The sequence below is a fragment of the Myripristis murdjan genome, chromosome 8, assembly GCF_902150065.1.
Source record: "Myripristis murdjan chromosome 8, fMyrMur1.1, whole genome shotgun sequence".
Classification (NCBI taxonomy): Eukaryota; Metazoa; Chordata; class Actinopteri; order Holocentriformes; family Holocentridae; genus Myripristis; species Myripristis murdjan.
The window spans coordinates 3,679,107-3,697,843 of record NC_043987.1 but is presented as its reverse complement, the minus strand read 5'-3'; the positions used below and the strand labels follow the sequence as shown (position 1 = coordinate 3,697,843).

General features: G+C 39.9%; 1 protein-coding gene across 2 annotated transcripts; it reads left to right on the top strand.

Moving 5' to 3' along the window:
- The first annotated feature begins 6,172 nt into the window (after positions 1-6,172).
- bcl2l12 (BCL2 like 12) lies at positions 6,173-18,722 on the top strand. 2 transcript variants are annotated; one of them, XM_030058314.1, is made up of 8 exons: positions 6,173-6,389; positions 8,426-8,605; positions 9,003-9,222; positions 11,393-11,612; positions 12,996-13,100; positions 13,204-13,277; positions 14,121-14,384; positions 15,268-18,722. In XM_030058314.1, exons 2-8 carry the CDS (start codon positions 8,427-8,429, stop codon positions 15,307-15,309), a joined length of 1,104 nt encoding a protein of 367 aa, XP_029914174.1. In that variant the 5' UTR covers positions 6,173-6,389; position 8,426; the 3' UTR covers positions 15,310-18,722. The 2 variants fall into 2 exon arrangements, with proteins under 2 accessions (XP_029914174.1, XP_029914173.1); XM_030058313.1 differs by having other exon boundaries at positions 13,201-13,277.
- Positions 18,723-18,737: the final 15 nt, after the last annotated feature.

Sequence of the window (18,737 nt, the reverse complement as noted above, 5' to 3'; positions counted from 1 at the left end):
TGATTAAAATTTCTCCATGACCTTTACTGAGTGAATCGAGGTATTTGGTAGCCTTTTTTGCACCTTCCCTGAAAGACAGAGATACATCGAGCTGCAGGCCCCCTGCAGGCTGCACATTATCTAAAACAATTTTTTGAGAAAACATTCATTTTTATATATCGTTTGCTGTTTTCTGGCTTTCAACCCAAACTGCAAATATTCAGTTCTCTCCAAGATATCTTGAGAAGGACATTCTTCACAAGGACACAAGTGTCAAACTGTAGTTGTTGGAATAGTTACCCTTGGAACTGTATTTTGTCAGACACTTCATGGAACACAGAGGACCGCACAAGAACTAACTAACTAAAGACCCAGATACACCAAACCGACATCAAAGAACTAGCAACAACAAAGGCTGGCTGTTGAGTCTCGTTGCCCGATCAGCTCCACCACTGATTCAACATGCTCAATTGGCTGAAAAGCCGCTGACAGGAGTCTGACTAGTGCCCAGGTTGTGGGACACACTGCAAAAACTAGGGCCACAGACACTCACCGACGGCCGGCCAACCATCGGTTTACTGTGTCAGGACCTAACTATGGATAAGTGCATACTTCTGCAAAACAGTGAGGGACTGGGACACATAGACAGTGGACTAACCTGGAAAAACCTGCATTCATGGTCATCATTCAATCCAGCTTTGGTATCTCGGCCTCATTTCGGGATCATTTGATCTGCCTTTTCTCTCAATAGAATTTGTTTCATTTATTTGCCAAAACTCAAAACGGAGTTAGCTAAAGTACAAGGAAAAAGCAAAATGACAACTGTCTTGTGACGATCACAAATGCATACATGACTTATGTGCATGATATTTTGTACCACTGCTAATGACAATCAAACACTGGGGAAGGCAGCTAATAACAATCGAGCAGCAAATCAGAATCAAGCAATTTATCTGTGCAGTGAAGCAATACTTTACAATGCACTGTCAACCCTGAACAGCTGAACACAGATGGCAATCAAAGGACAAAGACAAACAAAGTAGAAAAACATAGTACAGTCACACTATGATGACTTATTTTCTGTGCAACTTTTTCAATCTGAAATCTCTCCCCTTGCATTACTTGGTCAGTTAGTGCTGTGAACCTATGAGTGAGTGTATGACTGAAGGAAAGCACTGTGATATTTCTGTGTATGAGTGATTGTGTATAGATATGTCCTTATATGATTAATATTTTTGTGTATCCTTTGTGAAACCTGTATGAATAAAATAAATCTACTTTTGACTTCAATGTCCATGTGAATTATCTGTCATAAGGCTGATGTTTTGGTAAAATTTTGGTCTCTTTTGTTACGCTTTCAACCCTTTTCAAAAGGCTTCACAAAACCTTTATCCCAAAGTATTTGGTTACTCATGACAATAAGTATTTTGCCACTGGACAAAAAACATGGGTACACATGGGGTAGAACCAGCATTTTCAGCCCACTGCTCAGAATCCTGAGCTAACCAGAGTTAACGGTGCTTAAGTTTGCTTGCCTTTAGATCTCTTGTTTATTTCTCACTCTCTGTCTGAACTGCAGCATTTCCTGCCAATGTGACTGTGGATTTCCTGTTGCTAGACTGCCACACCCACTGCAGCTAAAGCTCTAACGGACACACAGACTGACATTCTAGGGTCCTATAGAGGATATTTCCATTCTCAGTCATAAAACACACTGAGATCAGGGGGATTTCCTGCAAGGATTGAGATTATTAGATCAAGAAAATCAATGAAAATTAAAGAAATTTCTCTCAACAGCAAGAAAAAAACCCCCACACAAATCATGATAAGCACAATTGGGAAAAGAAAAAAATTTCATCACCTTCAATTTTACCAGACACACACGCACATACCCACAGCAGGCACATCAACGCACGCTTCTCAACCATCATCCTTGTTCACACATCCAGTCCTAACCATATAAGGTCATATATTCAGGTCGCTGGGTTCTGTGTTGATGCAGCTAGCTAATGAAGTCTGGAGTTGATGATGTGGTGAGAGTGATACAGGATGCAAGAGATAATGTGCAGACCCAGACCTCCATAAACAATGATCCCCCATAGACCACATCCCCACCCTACTCTTATCAAGAGCACTTATGGTGTTTATGCACAAACTTTGAACACAAGCATGCAACTCTTGACCTATCAGCACCCTGCCCACAATTCAGTGAGCATTATTGGCATGAAGTGCAATTTAGTCTAACCCTAAACCACAACATCACAGGTATCTGTGTATAGAACTATTTACCGGCTTAAGTTAGGAAAGAAGCTCTGTTACAGTATCCATTTATCAGATCTGAATATAAAATGAACATTGACAGAGAAGCTATAGTGGTGATCTGTAAAATCCCTGCTTCTTAAAGAGTGATTCTGTCTCCATCTCTGCTGCAAAGCGCTCTTTTCTGTGGTGTTTCTGCACTGCACTTCCCACAGATGACAGGTCAGTCAAACAGCATGAGGCGGGACTGTGACGTCTCGTCCTCAGACTCTCTGTCGCTGCGGTTGGAGCTCAAGCGGGTGGTGCTCTTTTCCTCATCTGTGCATCCACGGTGGCTGTCACCTGCTCATATTGACAACCAAGTTGTTTATTGCAAACAAACTGGAAACATAAAGTGCATAAAGTGCACCGAACATAAAGTGCACCACTGTCCTGTGCAGGATTTTTACGCATTAAAGAGCTCCCAGACACCATGCGATCCCAACAGCGAAAGGAAAAGCTTTCATGAATGGGAGGGGGAAAGGGAGGGGTGGGGGGCTGGGGGGCTGGGGGTGGCACCACACCTCGTTAATTTGTAAAAGAATAGAGCTCAGGAGTTCAGGACAACTCCTTTACCCCATCATAATCCAAAATATAAGAGCATTTCACTCCATTGTACATGTTTTTATGCACATTTGACAACAAAAGAATGGATTCAAGACAGCCATTTAAAAAGTGTTCCACTAACTCTATGGGATATTAGTCTAAGCATGAACCTGAGGGGTTTTGGCCTTCCTCAGCCTCATCCTTAACATTTGGAAACAAAGTAGTGCGCCCTCTCATTTGAAACTGCATGGTCTGCCTTTAAGTTTAAGGCAGCTTTACTTCATAAACTAGCAGCAGAACTGCTATTGTGTGGTGTTTTAACACTGACCTCTGCCTGACCTCCAGAAAATCTCCTTACAGCTATTAAAAAATCTGCCTCTCTTTATCTCTCCTTTTCTCATCAACCCCCCACCTCCTCGTCTGTGATCTCTTGGGTGTTTGTTGTTAGTTTCCTGTCACAGAGGAAGTGCCTCGCCCGGCTGCCTGGCTCCCCATTGGCCCCGCTCTGTGGAACAGTGATTTTGGGGGAAGATAGGGGGGGCAGGACGGGGGGATAGATAGAGGGATCGCGGCATGGAGAGCGGCACAGGGGCATTAGACGGGGTAGAGGGCAGCGGGCTGGAAGATCACCACAGCAGAAGCCTAAAAAGACAGAGGCATGAGAGTTTGAGAGAGCAGACGACTCAATAACATGATGGTAAGAGGAAATGGTTTTGTGTTGCAGGAGGAAAGAATGCAAACAGCGATGCAGGGAAAAGCTGAAAAAAAAAACTGTTTGTTGAGAGATATATGAAACAGCAAAGCAAATTGAATATACGGTGCTTATAGCCTGTTGCATGTATTTAATTTTATACATTTGTTTCATGTGTGAAATTTGTTATTGCTCATATGAAGACAGAGTTGTGCTAAAACTTGAACTTTTAGCTGCTATGTGCTACTTGAATTTGTGACACCGATTGATTGCCAGTTTCAAAAGTTTGCTTCTGTGATACTTTTCTTGGAAATTGTTAATGTGTGGCCTCTTTTCCTCCTTCATCCTCTCTCTTGGTCTGGTCACTCCCAATCCTTGTACCAGTGTCTTTATACTGAGGTGACGCTGGACAGGCTTGGGGGGGGTTGCACCAAGGATTTGGCAGCATAGTTTTATGTTTGTGTTCATGAGAGGAGGAGGCAATATTGATATGCCCTCCTAATTCATGGTTATCTCATGCCGACTGCCTTGTCTATCAAACTTTTTCATATCTGATTCTTTTTTTTTTTTTTTGTATTATGGTGTTTTTGTAAATGCTGGTTGTTGTGGGGAAAGTTAATCATGTTGTGGTCATTTCTGAATAAAAATGGTCATATTGGATTACTTTGTTATTTCTTTTTGTTATTCTGTGACCTTGGCTCCATCTGACTGTGAAACAGATTCCACAGGCTGTTGTCTTTTTGATATTGGGAGGGTTTAAGTCTATATTTCTAAAAAAGCACCTGCGTCTCCTGAGGTTGCAACACGAGAGCCACATCTCCAAAAACAGAGCTCATTTACATTTTAACAAAAATTCTCTCACCAAAATCAGCCGCCTTAAGTTCAACTTGTCTTCTGTCCCAGCAGAGACACATCGAGAACAGATTGGATGAAACGGATTCTATCTGTTCTATCTATGTATTAGGTGTCTGACCAAACTAGCATTTGATTAGCTTGGAATTTGAAGATTACTGTCAGCTTTATTTGATGTTGGGCTCAGTTGTTCCTTGCTGTTCTTATGAGATGAAAAATTGCTACCAAGATGGAATATTGTAGCTGCTGGGTGAGTACACAAGTGACAATGTAATGATTTTCCCTTTGTTTTGGCACATGTGCTAATTTTCAAATATGCACCGTTTCGATATTAATTAAAGTTAATAATAGGCTTTGCTATTTTAATCTGTTGTTATTGTGTTATTTTTTTGTTATTTTAATCAGTAAACAGCAGAATCAGACTTGTGCATGTCAGATTTTATAAAGCTACAAAGCTGAGCAGGGACTGCAGATATCAGTTTGATGCACTTCTAGGCTTTTTGGCCCATTGCCCATTTGGAAAAGTTCTTTTCACAAAAAAAAACAAACAAAAAAAAAACCATAATGTTACTCAATGCATAATCACAGTCTCCTGGTAAATAAACAATACTGTAATATGTCTACTTTGCTTGTAAGAAATCATGTGTTTCTGTCAGTTCGGTATGTCAGTTGGCACTATTAGCCATGATCCTCAGTGTTACTAGTGTTACCATGGTGAAGGTGCCAGATAAAGCCTCAAAATATATTTCTACACTGTTACACGACAGGTTGTGCCGTCACCACAGCTGTGATTGGGTTGTAGACAAGCCCCGCCACACTGATATTCAGTGCAGCAGAACCACCTTGAGTCTGATATTGCTTTTATTCAGCAGCTCTAAAACAACATGTGACAGTGGATTATGACTTATTTATTTAATCAATTTTTCGGCTCCACAAACACAAATAAATCTAACAGATTTCAAGCTCCAGCTGAACTTAACATTCATATTTTCAGATTGTAAGCCAGCTTGCCTGGAATTTGTGTCTCTGTATCGTCTCCTGGTACTCTGGTGCACAGAGAGCTGACTGTAAGGCAGGGCTTCCTAACCCTTATCTTAATCACAACCCCAACCACAACCATAACCTCAGAAAACACACACATTGGCCTGATATCGACTGTAGGTCTACAATCATCGGATAGATACCTAGAGATACCTGTAATTCAGATTGACAAGTCAAACTAAACACTTCCTAGGACAAACAAAGTGACTGTGCCATTCGTGTGTATTGGGCTTTCAATGTCAGATATCCACAGTTCAGTTGTAGATATCCACAATGTGAATTGCAGATATCTACAACTGTATTATGACTAGTCGTAATACCAGTTTGAGATATCTAAAATGTCATTGTGACTGGTTAAAATTTAATTTAAGATATCTAAAAAGGCCAATGTTGATAGCATGAATTGAGGGAAATTAAGGTTTTCTTGAACTGGGATTATGACTTGTCAGAATTAAATTGTAGATATCTGAACATGAAATTACAACCAGTCATTAGTCAGTTGTAATATCCACAATTCACATTGCAGATATCTACAACTGTCCTGTAGATTTCTGTAATGGGAAACCCGATAAATATGGATGCCAAAAGTGATGTCACTTGCCCCAGGAATAATGAGGTTGTGGATATCTGAAGTTGAATCACAGATATCTGCCAACAAACAAACAAACAAACAAACAAACAAACAAAAAAACAGCAGGGGAAACAGTTAAAATATATATAGGAAAAAGGAAGACATTCGCCAGCCGTCAGGAAGAGGGCGCTAATGCAGCAGCCTGCGCCTAAATTGTAAAGAAGAAGAAGTAAGAAGTTTGGTCAACTGCATGACGACAGAGCTGCTCCTGTCCTCCTCACATTTTATGTTGTGTGTGACTAATAACCGCGTATCTCTGCTGTTGTTGTGGTTGGATTGTACACAGAAACCAGAATGACGTCCCTGTAAACCTCCGTGATACCGGCGTCGAAGAGAAACAGGCAGAAACAGGTGAGAAGAGAGGCGTTAAATCCGTTTGGACCTCCGTGTTGACTCAGAAAAGTTATGCGGCTTTGACCTGGACGATAACCGTGTCTGTGCTGTGGCCGAGCGGTGGCTGCCTGGTTCTCTCCGTGCCAGGTGTGCTAGCTAGTTAGCTGTGGTCAGTGGTTTCGATTGAATCACGGACACTTAAGGATTTCCCGGTGGCTAACACACCTCATAAGCGCAGTTTTTCAACGTTTCTGTGGCAAAGTTTGGCGTCATCTTCTCAGATATCGTAGAAAACTAGTTTTCACCACTATCTTCCATAGTAATTCAGTATTTTCTTACAAACACGGCTTGCTTCTATGGGGGTTTCCAGTTTCCCGGCACGCTATGTGAGAGTTTGAATGGGGGGAAGCTGTTTCCAGGCTACTGCTAGCAGCACTAACCCTGAATATAACCAGTGCTTTTCTTTCCTGTTAAACCCAAATACCTCGATTAGACAACGAAGTAGTGTATTGTTGTTCTAGTTACAGTATAGTGAAGAAGGGAAATGTTGACCAACTGGATTGTCTAGGTGTGTGTGTGTGTGTGTGTGTGTGTGTGTGTGTGTGTGTGTGTGTGTGTGTGTGCCAAGTACTACTGATGGTATGGGGACGTAGATCTGTTTACGGTCTTCTTTGGCAAGCAAGTTCCCTTAGCGAAAACGATTAATTTTATGGTGATTTAAAGGTAAGGTAACTTTGGGGTTATGTCAGTGTTAGGTTTAAAGTTATGATAAGTCTTCAGGAAATGAATGGAAGTCAGTGTAGTAGCCTTAGAAGTCATGGAAACACGATTGTGCGTGTGTGTGTGTGCGTGTGTGTGTGTGTGTGTGTGTGTGTGTGTGTGTGTGTTAGTCCCTTCCCCAAGCTCTGGCATTCAGTTCACAGTATTTAAACCCTTTGTCTGATGAAACGGTGGTTCGGTATAAAATGCCTGTCACAGGGAGGCTGTTGCCATTCAGATGTGATGAGATGCAGTAGTGATTATCAGTCCAAACACCCACATGATCTGCATTCACATGATCCCTCTTCACAGCACTGGTGTCAGCTCAAGAGGATGTGTTTATCCACTCTTGCACTTGTCAGAATTATTCTTGTTATTGTCAGCTTTCAGGGTTCCCCAGTTTTTACTGGAGGCTGTTCAGTGGAGATTTGTATTGGAGGTGCATCACTGATATGGGAACTGGGCAAATTCTTCTTTATTAGTGGTGAACTGTAGATATTGTTCTTTATCCAAACTAAAGGTTTATATATTTGTAGGGGTGAATGATATGTTGTTGTCAAATTGTTTTCTAGATATGAACATGCATGATATTACTATCTCACAAGGCAGTGATATGGATGACATCAAATTTAGGGTTAGGGTTAGACTGAGACAGTGATTGGTCTGTTATGATCCAAAAATATTTTGAGAAGTAACTGCATTGTCTACATCCAGTTGGCGTTTTTATGCTGTTTTTTGGTCAATGCTCAATTTTCACTGTTAGACTATTGTTGACACATTGTGTCAGAGAAGAGGTTGCAGCAAAATGTTTGATTTATAATCTTTTTAAAATTATGATCTATTTTAATGCAGCCTTACAGAGTGATTGGCCTGTTCTGATCAGTAAAACACTTTGTGAAGTGGCTGCATTTTCTACACCCAGTTGGTAATATTACATTTTTTGAAGAATGCTTAATTTTCACTGTTGCTACACTGTTACACCACAGTCGTACATTTATATCATATACCCTATAGCTATTGGGATATTTATATTGTATAAATATTGAATAATGAAATTTTGCCTCCCTATTTATTCACTGAAATTCACTATTGTTGTCAGTAGTTAATCTCTCATTGTTACTGAGTGTTGGATACTGGCTGGGTGCTCCAAATGCTAACTGTTAGCCTAAATTTGATGAACTATCCCTTTAATAGAAAAGTCTTGGCATATCATTTAGGATAGTGCTTACCAATACAACACTGATTAAGAAAATAGAATTATGTTGAGGTATGTTACTGTTTCTCTTTCTGTTAAGGATGTCAGAAGCTGTTGAACGCCCTCCTTCTGTTTCTTCTGTCTCTTCCGTCTCGTTGGTGGAGATTGCGGCTGAGACTCGTCTGGTGCTGAAAGCCTTCCTCCACCAGTCGCTGTCGCTGCCCCTGGCAGACAGGCCTGGCAGGGTTGGAGGTGCTTACAGAGATCACACCAAGTACTGGTAATGGCACTCAACACTCTGACCCACTGCTATTGTATATTATTCTTGATTCCTGTTTTATCTCTGCTAAATATTTAACTGCACGCTCAACTGGATTTATCAAGCTCAAGCGGAGCACTGAATCCAATACATAATGTATTTATTTACTTTTCAATATCAGGATGTGTACGATGATCTGAGCATTCATGAAACTGTTTGGCTTTTGAGTCTGACTCTGACAAAAGTCTGAGAAGAGATGCAGATCAAAGACTGTGTATATACCAAAGATATTCAGTGTTTCCATCTCAAAGTGTGGCAGGTGACCCTTACTCATCTGTATGTCAGAGACAGATTTTATTTCTCCAATACCTTTCATCTACTCTGTTCCTCAACATTAACCAATGCTTTCTCATGCCAGTGTCAAGCCCCAACCTAAAGCTAAAGATGGGTTGGACTCTCAGGATGAAGATGTGAGCTCAGCAGACGAGAAGAAGAATGGACTTAGGGACTTAATAAAGCGTCTGCCCCGTCCTGCGTCGATGCGTCATCGTGTCAAAGACAATATTGGCGCCTCCCACACGGACAGCCAGCCAAATGGCGGTACCCCAGAATCGTTACACTACAAAATCCAACTTGAAGTAAGTTAAGATTCTTGAGAAATTACTATGTCTTCAAAAAAAAAAAAAAAAGGCAACCAGCAATGGCAGACAGGGCTCAACACAGACTTTTAAAAGTGTTTGCAAGGCTGGCAACCAAGGATCAGCTTTGGTTGCTGAAACTGAAAATATGATTGCCATTTTTAGTCATCTTGTAATCTTGTATATTTGGGTTGGAAAGATCCTATGCAGTCATCTGCTTAATAATGAAGATATGGTATAAAAGAATTTTTAATACATGAATCATTAAAATCGTTATTAGTTAACATGTCCACCCTCAGTTCCTGGTGTACAAAATACCAGTCATGCAGCTGTTGGGTTCTCAACAGATCGCTCAAAAATAAATCCAGCAAGCCTCTGGTAAATTTGCCTACAAGCTACAAGACGCATCAAGTCGTGCTTGATCTGTCCTGTATCTTGACAAACCAAATCAAAATCTGTTCTTTATTTGACGTTCCAGCAGATGAGACAACAATGTAAAGGTCCCTCATTTTTCAGAACATAATGTGTGGTGTTGAAACGCCTGATGAGGATCTCCTGGTTGGCTTCCAGCTGCAGTGTCTGTCGAGCCCCGTGGTTCTACAGGATGTGCTACCTTTGAACTATTGAACTTGATGTTTCACTTATTGAGATGTATGTTGTACTTGCTTTGCGGAATACTTTTCCGTCCAGCTCGAAGATGCCAGCACGAGTTGCCTCCCACGACTTCACAAATTTCCTTTTGTTTTTCTTTCAGGTTCATCTGGTTCTTTGTCAGTTGAATCAGTTTGTACATTTGTTTGAGATGTTGACGGGATAATCAAACTTTTCACTTCACAGTCAAACAACTTAACTTAGGTCACCAGTGTCTCTAACACACCAGCACATGTGGAGCGCTGTCTGGTTCCGGTTCCTCTTCATCATCTTTTGTGGTGAAAAAGTGGTTGCTATGGATGGCAACCAAAGCCGTTGTTTTTGCCAATTTCTCAAAATGGTTGCCAGTGGCAACCTTGCAACTGTTACTGTGAGTTATGATGCACAGTGCCTTATAATTCTCATGGTTGGACTAGTGTTGTATGAAATCTCGTTCTAATTAATGGATATTTGAACATGCTAATATGGAACTGATATGGCTCTGTTGTGTAGTGAAGTTTTTTCCTTGGAGGAAAGTTGAGTGAGATTGTTAACTGTTACCATTAGTCAAATAAATGCTTTGCAATGAACAGTCATTTATTTTAGTGTTGGGCAGGCCAAGCAGTGGTCTGAAAACAGATGCTGTTTGTGAGTCATCCTGTGCACACCAGTGACCACATTCTGTTTATAAAGGATCTATTAAATGATAGCATGCTCTTATTCCCTTACTTCTTTGTTTAAAAGTACATTGTCGCTGTTAAGACTTCTTGTAGACACAGACAAGTGACGTATTTATCCCATTTTTCTGGAATACCATTGGTCCTGGACACGTCAGTCATATTGTAGCTTGTTAAACGAAATTCCCCTGTAAAAACTGATGACACACACATTGTTGTGTGGCTCTTTTAAAACTGAGGATTTGGCACACAAGCTGACTTGCATTCATTTATGCAAATGAAGACAATCCAACTGAACATGCGTAGCTCGTGACAGCCTGGTCAAGTTGTCTAACCAGGTTGTGCAGATCAAATCTGAATCAAGATTCAGCCACAGCATTGTGTATTTTCAGCCTCAAATGCTTTAAGAAACATATTTTAGTTTACTATTTAGCTGGAAAATGATACAGCTGATTACTGAGCTGTGATTTTCCCCAAATTGAAAATGAAACATCAGCAAGCTGAACCATTTTGGTTTCTAGCTTGTCTTCCTGTTTGTTTGGTGGATTTGGTGCACATATCCTGGCAGTCTCCCATGGTTCACACTGTCCAATTCCCATTTACATGTAATGGTTTAAATTGGTATTGAACCCTCAGGTATTGAACAATCAGATTTGGGACCCTCAGACAGACAGGACAACTGAGCAATTGTTACACACACACACACACACACACACACCAGGGGCACTTTTTGTTAAGCCATATTTTGACTGCTGTGTTTAAGGAAAGGAAACATTAATTTGTCAAGACAGCACTCCAGGCAGGTATTTTGTTGAACAGTTTGCCTTGAACATGTAAAAATGGAAAGAAACTCATTCCCACAGGATGATGCCATGTCCCCCTCCTCTACATCAGAAGAAGAGGATAGTGAGAGGAAACAGAAGAAGAAGGAGCAGGGCAGAAAGAAGTTGAGGAAGCAGATCTCCAAGCTTTTCAGGAGAAAAACTGACAAGGACAAAGACAGGAATGAGCCTCAACCTCAGAGGCCTTCCACGTTGTCCTTCAACAAAGAGGCAGAGCCTGTACCCACTGTCGTCTCTCCCAGTAAGCTGCTCCATTCTCCACTAGGAAACTACACAAAGCTCTCCAAAACAAAATGAGTCTACGTTTTGTTAACAGCATCAACAGTTTATCTGTTGCAAGCTGATGGTGTAAATATTATTGGGAATATTAATTATTCCTTTGATCCTACACACCGAAATAACGATTTATGTCATTCTCTGGCACTTAGGATTTTAGAAATTCAAAATAATTTGCCCAAGTTGACTGTCTTTTTCAGAGGGACTTGTTAGTGTAAACAAATCTTTACTAACATGCAGACGATAACAGATGCATAGGAAAATTCTTTCAGCTTTAAGTTTTGATAGATATGAATTTCTGGGGGGTAATAAGTCAAACCAAAGGCTGCACAGAATACCAAATGTGCTAAAATATCAAAAATACAGGGAATTCAGGAAATACATAATGTGAATAAATAGACTTGTGTAAGTGATTATTTGAAGAATACATCACTCATTATTTAATGATACCATTTCACCAGTTGTCCTTAATTTAAATGTAATTTCATTTGTATTTCAAAATTGGTTTTATGTCCAAATAGCATTTCTGTTAAGTATTTTTTAGTTTTTAATGATACCTTTCCAAGTACACATTTCTGAGTCACTCTTCTTTTCACCTTGTTAGAAGTTTTCATAACACTTTTAATTTAACCTTATGAATGGGGCTGGACTGTTCGCTGTTAATTCTTGCTATTGATTACTTTTCCTTTCTGGCAAAGTGTCAAGATGAAATGGAAAAGGGACCAGGGGAAAGAAGAGACAGACGGAAATGTCTTTTGTAAAATGATTTTGTAAATTTATTTATTTTTTATTTATTTTGCTATTTGGAAATAAGGTTGATTATGAAATGAAATAAAAACAAATTAATAAAAGTGACTAGAAAAATTAATAAAATTAATTAATACACATGTTATTTTGAAAGCAATAATGATGAAATATTAAATATTTACTATGTATTTCTCTTGACTTTTTGTTATATATTTTAACTAAATAATGAAATAATGAATTGATCATATGATATTGATCATAGTTGAAATGATTTAAAATGTTTTTTAACACTTGAACCCTTCTCGAAACGTAATGTAGACCCAAACAGCAACAGATATGGGATAAAACTAGAATTATCACCCAAATCACCGCAGCTATAAACAAATTGCAGCAGAAACCCTTGAAAATATATAATTTATCTATGAATTGCATAAGAGATTTTTCTTTTTTGTAGTTGTTGAAATGTGATTTAATGCTTTCTAAGCTATTCTGAGACTTAAACCCAAGACTTTCCTCTGACTTGTATATCAATAGGAGTTGTTTTGAATATCAATATAGGAGCTATGTCTTATGTGCATAATTCTTGTCTCTATTAATGCAGACCACTCTCCTGAGTTCTATAAGGAAGTGGCAGAGAAGCTGGGGAAGATTGCCCAGAGGTCCACCAGTATAAAGAGTCCCAGCTCCCCAGCCCGGCCCCCACCTGGTGACTGCGCACACACACACACAGATAAGAGAAAAACATTTACTTACACATGTTGGTCCTGACTTTATAATAAACTGAAACCATTACTTCTGTGTTGCAGCAGCTTGTGATAAAGAGGTGGTGGTGCGACAGCTTGTTCAAGTACTCTCTCTGGAGGGAGATGCCATCAACAACAAGGTAGGAACATTCATCACCACGTGTTCTAAGGTGCTCTGTGAAATGTTCGGTCATGCCAAATGACAGAGGTAGAGAGCAACTTTGAATTTGGAGGACTTCAGTATCCAGAAATCCTGTGAGGTGATGTGCCCTTATACCAAACCTTATACCAAATGGCAGCAAAAGCATGACAGAGGCAAAATATTTAATACCGCTGAGTCCAGCTGACCGTTGACAGAGCTGGTGCTAACTGCTGTTTATTATGTTCTGACACTAGTCTTTAAATTGAGCCAATATAATGAATCAAGAGTGTGTGGACATGGTACCATTTGTTTATGTAGCTGCATTTGTTCAACCACATTATTTGTATTTGGATCAAACTCTAAAAATTCCCCAAAATCTATTTAAAAACATTAATAACTTTTAAAATATTAAACTCGTACCTTTAAACTGACCTATCCGAAGTTTATCAATAATAATGGACTATAACAACAGAAAGTTTGCTTTCTAAAGCTATATTTGACAACAATCTATGTAGTGTGTTTATGGCATTTTCACCCTCGGTTGACCCCATGACCTTCTAGCACCACCAGCAGGTCCAGTGGCCCATCTACTTTAGAAATAATGCCCTTGTTGTGTCATTACGACACCAGCATCACCTTTTGTCACTCACATTTGTAGAACAGGCTTATAAGACACTTGGTGCTGTTGTTATTTATTTATTTATCTGGTGTTCCCACTGTGGGTGCCAATTATGCCTGGGTGCATATACAGTTGTGGTGCAGCACTTCCAAAGAGGATGTACGCCCATGAGAAGTTTTATAATAGTGCAGGCTAATGAGATGTTGTGTTTTATGTTACTAGATCCAGTCAGACCCGTTCCTGCGCTCCAAGCTGACCCGTCTCTCCTACCCATCATTTGCCAAGCTCCTGGACACCTTCAGCAACCGTGTGGTGGATGAGGCACCAGCCTTGCCACCACAGGCTAGCCCCACACTGCGTCGTGTTGCTGTCACCATGGAGGTGTCGCGACGGATAGTCACTGCCACAGGCACCCAACGCATGCAGGGCTATGCAGAGTGCTACATGGAGACTTTTGCCCCCTGGGTTAAGAGCCACGGTGGATGGGTAAGGGAATTTTTCCTAGTTTCTCCTGTATTTACTGGATTATCTGCATCATTTACAAATACACAATGCAATACACAACAAATACAGCTTCCAATTTGACAATAACAGTTAAGTTTGGAGAAAAAAGGGTCTCAGTATGATCACATTAATTATTATGAGTGTTGGTTTTCATACATGATTACACAATCTAGAAAAGATTCCCAGACCTTAGAAACTCAGTTTGAACCCTATACATACATCACTACATATATAGTGTAAGTTTATACAACTGTTTCGTCTGTTTTATCTCTGATTTTATTTTCAATTTCATTTCTTATATGGACCTTGTGTCTGAATAAAGATTCAATATTATAACCTCTCTCACCACTTGGTGAGATTTTTCACAGTTGAAATCACAAATTCACTTTCTCATGAAAATTCATATTTTGTCATATATGGTGAAAGAATTTTCTGTTGGACTCAAACATCACGTCATCTTTTGATTTTCCTTTTTCCCCATTTTTTTCTGTTTTGTTTTGCTTGTGTGTATTTTACACTCAATTGCATACCCTCCTACAAAATTGTCTCTAATCCAACCACATACATGTACGTATGTTCAGTCATGCTGGCTATGCACCAGTGATCAGTGCTGACATTGAGGCGGACCACCACAGAATTGTCTATGTATGGGAAACAGCGGACCTGTTTATGTATTAGATTGTTTTATTCCATTTATTCACGTGTGTTGTCTGCTTCTATGTGGTGACAACATAAGCCAGCATTAGCAAAAATCTAACACAAGAGGGCAGAGCACAGATCCTCTGTGTACTTGGTTTTCTCCTTATTTTCTTTTCTCACATTTCAGCCTCTTTTCCCCTTTTTACACCAATCACATTATTTTCAGGAGAACGTTGTGCATTTGGAGGAGCCTTTGGAGTATGACTGAGGGCGTAGTTTCATCCAGTTCCACCACTCTGATCATGACCTCAGATTGAAGAGAAAGAAGTGGCCTGCACTCGTCATTCCTAGATGGAAGAGTGGATTATTTTCCAGAAGCTTCTCTGCGTCATCATAATCTGGGAGCCATTTTAGTCTTTTTAAAGGCTTATTCACCCTATGTTTGGGCTTGTGAGATATTGGACATTGAGGCCATGAGGCTAGAGCAATGTGCTGGCTATTCAAGCTCAGCTCAGTGGGACTCCAAATGATATCTTTGAAAAAATTCTTTAATTAAATATGTGGATCTCTAAGATGGACTGAGTGCCCGACTCAACATAAAATCAGTGATTCACTGCACCAAAGATGCATTTTAAACAAGTAACAGTTTGTTATCATTCAAGTCAGCTCTGTCTTGATGCAGTGTGCTGCAGTATCTCGACGTGCTGCAGTTTTACAGAGATTGCATTCATTCACGATCTTAGTCGGAATGATCATTTTTTAATTTTTTGTATTAATTTAAGTTTCACTGAAGAACATTAAAATGACGATCATTCGATTTTTGCTAGGATCAATACCAAACCAATCTGTTTTTTAAGATCTGGAAAATACGATTTGTAGGCCAGAACATGTCTGTAGCACCGTAATAATTGCAGCTCTTGCGATTTGGATATTTCATCTGATATTTCGATTGATTGTTCAGCCCTAGCACAAATACGTTCTGATTGAGTTTGCCACTGGTTTCAAGAAGGAATTGTTAAGGATAAATCAATTATGTTATATGTGGCCCTATTTTAACTCCACAGTCACAGCGATTCACTCCAAGTGCTGCAGTCAGTGAGGGCGTATTCAGATTCACTCTCTGTTTTTGTTCTTCTGAGCACAGCCTTGCCACGTGCTAAGTGTAAAGCGGCTAGGTGTAGTGGAATATGGAGTGGAGGGGTTTGGAGATCATCAGGTACGTCAAATTCAGTAGGTAAGGAATAAATTAATAAATCAAGTAGACATGCAATTCATTATTGAAATGGTTGTAACTAATGTAATAAGGAAAATGCAATCCATGGCTCCCCCATTTAAATACCTTCTGTTTTGTATCACCCCTCCCACCCTTGCACCAAGCGTGATACGCAAGCAGGACATTTTTTTTTCTTTGCCTGACGGAGGGGGTTTTGTAACCCTCACAGGGCTGACAACACTGGCAGAGATCAGTATATAAACTTGGATTGAGAGAAACACAAAAGGAGTAAAAGGCTTTGTTAGGTATAACTGAAATAAATGCTAAAAAAGATATGTGTTTCATGTCAAGCTTTTCTGATAGAGAAAAGTTTGCATTGATTTAGCTGTGGCTAAAAGCAGCTACACAAAGCATATGTTACTTGAAGCAGATCCTTTGTTCCATGTATGTGGTTAGTTTGGTAAGATTCCATGCAGATTAAACAACCCCAAGCTACTCAAGAGCTTGAAATGTATGTATGTTAGCCTGGCTAACATACATACATTTCTTGGCTGAAGTGACTGCTCTTTTCAGAGCTGAAAATATCAGCCTCAGCCTATAGCCACAAGGGGTAAATGTGTCTTTACTGGTACTGATCAACAGCAGTGTGAACCACCACTGCTGTGTTACAGTCATTTGCACATTTGAGCAGATAACACATACTGTACCTTTAGGTCACACTGGAATAATTCTCCTTGCATTAAAAATCATGTAGCCTTCTCAAAAGCCTAAAGTGAAAACTCCTTTAAGACTGTCCTGGGGGTTATTTCAGAAAGTGGGTTTACTGTTAATCATTATTAACAGTTATTCAGCACAAAACCTGTTGAACCTGCAGCATTTTACCTGCCAGATAGGTGTTGAACACGGTGTGCCCTTTTCTTGGCGATGCTATCCACTGTTAAGTGCAAATTATAACTAATATTTTTGTATGTTAGTTTGAATTAATTTCACCTGGCTGTTTTGTTTCTTCCTCTTTCTTATTACCCTCCCCCTTTGTTTTCTCTTTCTCTCTTTTTCTCTTAATGGAAAAAAAGCCATACACATACATTGATAGACTGTGTCAAGGCCACAGGTTTGGGTTTAAAGGCTCCACCATGGGTCACCCCCTGTTTTGACTGACGGCCAGCTGCTCAGCGTCTGTAAGATAAGTGATGCTGGCCCTCCACCTGTTTTCTAAGCTTCAGCCTTTGTCTTGTAGACTAGAGTGAAACTCCTGAACTCATGCCTGTCATAAGGTTGCGATTAAGAGAATGAAGTAACAAGAATCAAATATATCTTACCTGTTTTAAACAGTGTTCTTATGCAGTATTTCATTTTTAACTGCTACCAAGACATGTAATATAACAACGGTTGAAAAAAAAACTTAGTCAGCAGTTTTATCCACCAACCAGGGTAAACACAGGTGTTAATAATGATATTAATGGAGGTTCTGTTCCATTTAGCTCTAAACGTCCTTGTTCTGACTGTAGGCAAATCAGATTTCATTCTCAAATCAGATCTTTAAGGCAGAATGTCCACTCTGTTATATGCAAGTGTTCAATTGGATTTGTGTGTCCAGTCATCACCAGCCTATGTACACAGGTTGCTGTGGTAATGACGTTGGCATCAGTAACTTTCCAATGCAAGGAAGCAGCAATAGCATTTTAAACTACTGCCAAATGTGGTTTGGATTTGTTTGTTTCTAAAATCAGTCTGGATACAATCTGGATATGACACAAAACAGATTTTAGCTGGCAGTGTGAACAAGGCCAGGCTGCTGTTTTTGTGCGTTCAGTTTCCCAGGAAAGGTTCTGCTGGACCTTAATGGAATGGAACCTTAATTAGTTTCATTAGTTACACCTACGTTTATCCCAGCTAGGTTTTGTCAAAATGGCTGCTGGGAAAAAAAGGTCTACTGAGGCTGGCTTTTTAAATTCACTATGAATGTGCCTCAGGGCCCGTTTACACATACGCGGGTATTTTTAAAAACAGAGACATTTCCCTTCGTTTGTGCCCTTCTTTTACACGCAAACGGCGAATTCGCCTCTGATTCTTTCTAAAAACTCTGGCCAGAGTGGAGACTTAGGAAAACTCCCGTTTTGCGTTTGCATGTAAACTGAGAAAAACAGAGTTTTAGGCAGCCGACGTCACATTATGCACCATCTGATTGGCTTGCATGGCTTTCTCCTTCTTCCTACACTGTCGCCCATAGCCTTGGCGTAGTTATGATGCTGCTGGACGGCGTATTTATGCGGGTTGATGTAAATGAAAACCTTTTTGAAAACTATGCTGTGTGCACGATGTTATTTTGGAAAACAGAGGGAGGGAAATAAAAATACCCGACTATGTGTAAACGTAGCCTCAGTCTAGTTCTCAGACTGGATTGATCTCATTGTAATCAGCTGTTCTGAACCAAAAAAAAAAAAAAAAAACACCCTGCTGAAATACCCTTCTGGACATGGAAA

Coding starts and splice junctions, on each gene's coding strand:
- bcl2l12 (XM_030058313.1), top strand. CDS start 8,427: ATGTCAGAAGCTGTTGAACGCCCTCCTTCTGTTTCTTCTGTCTCTTCC. Junction 13,101..13,200: donor CCCAGCCCGGCCCCCACCTG/GTGACTGCGCAC, acceptor TCTGTGTTGCAG/CAGCTTGTGATAAAGAGGTG. Junction 13,278..14,120: donor GAGATGCCATCAACAACAAG/GTAGGAACATTC, acceptor TTATGTTACTAG/ATCCAGTCAGACCCGTTCCT.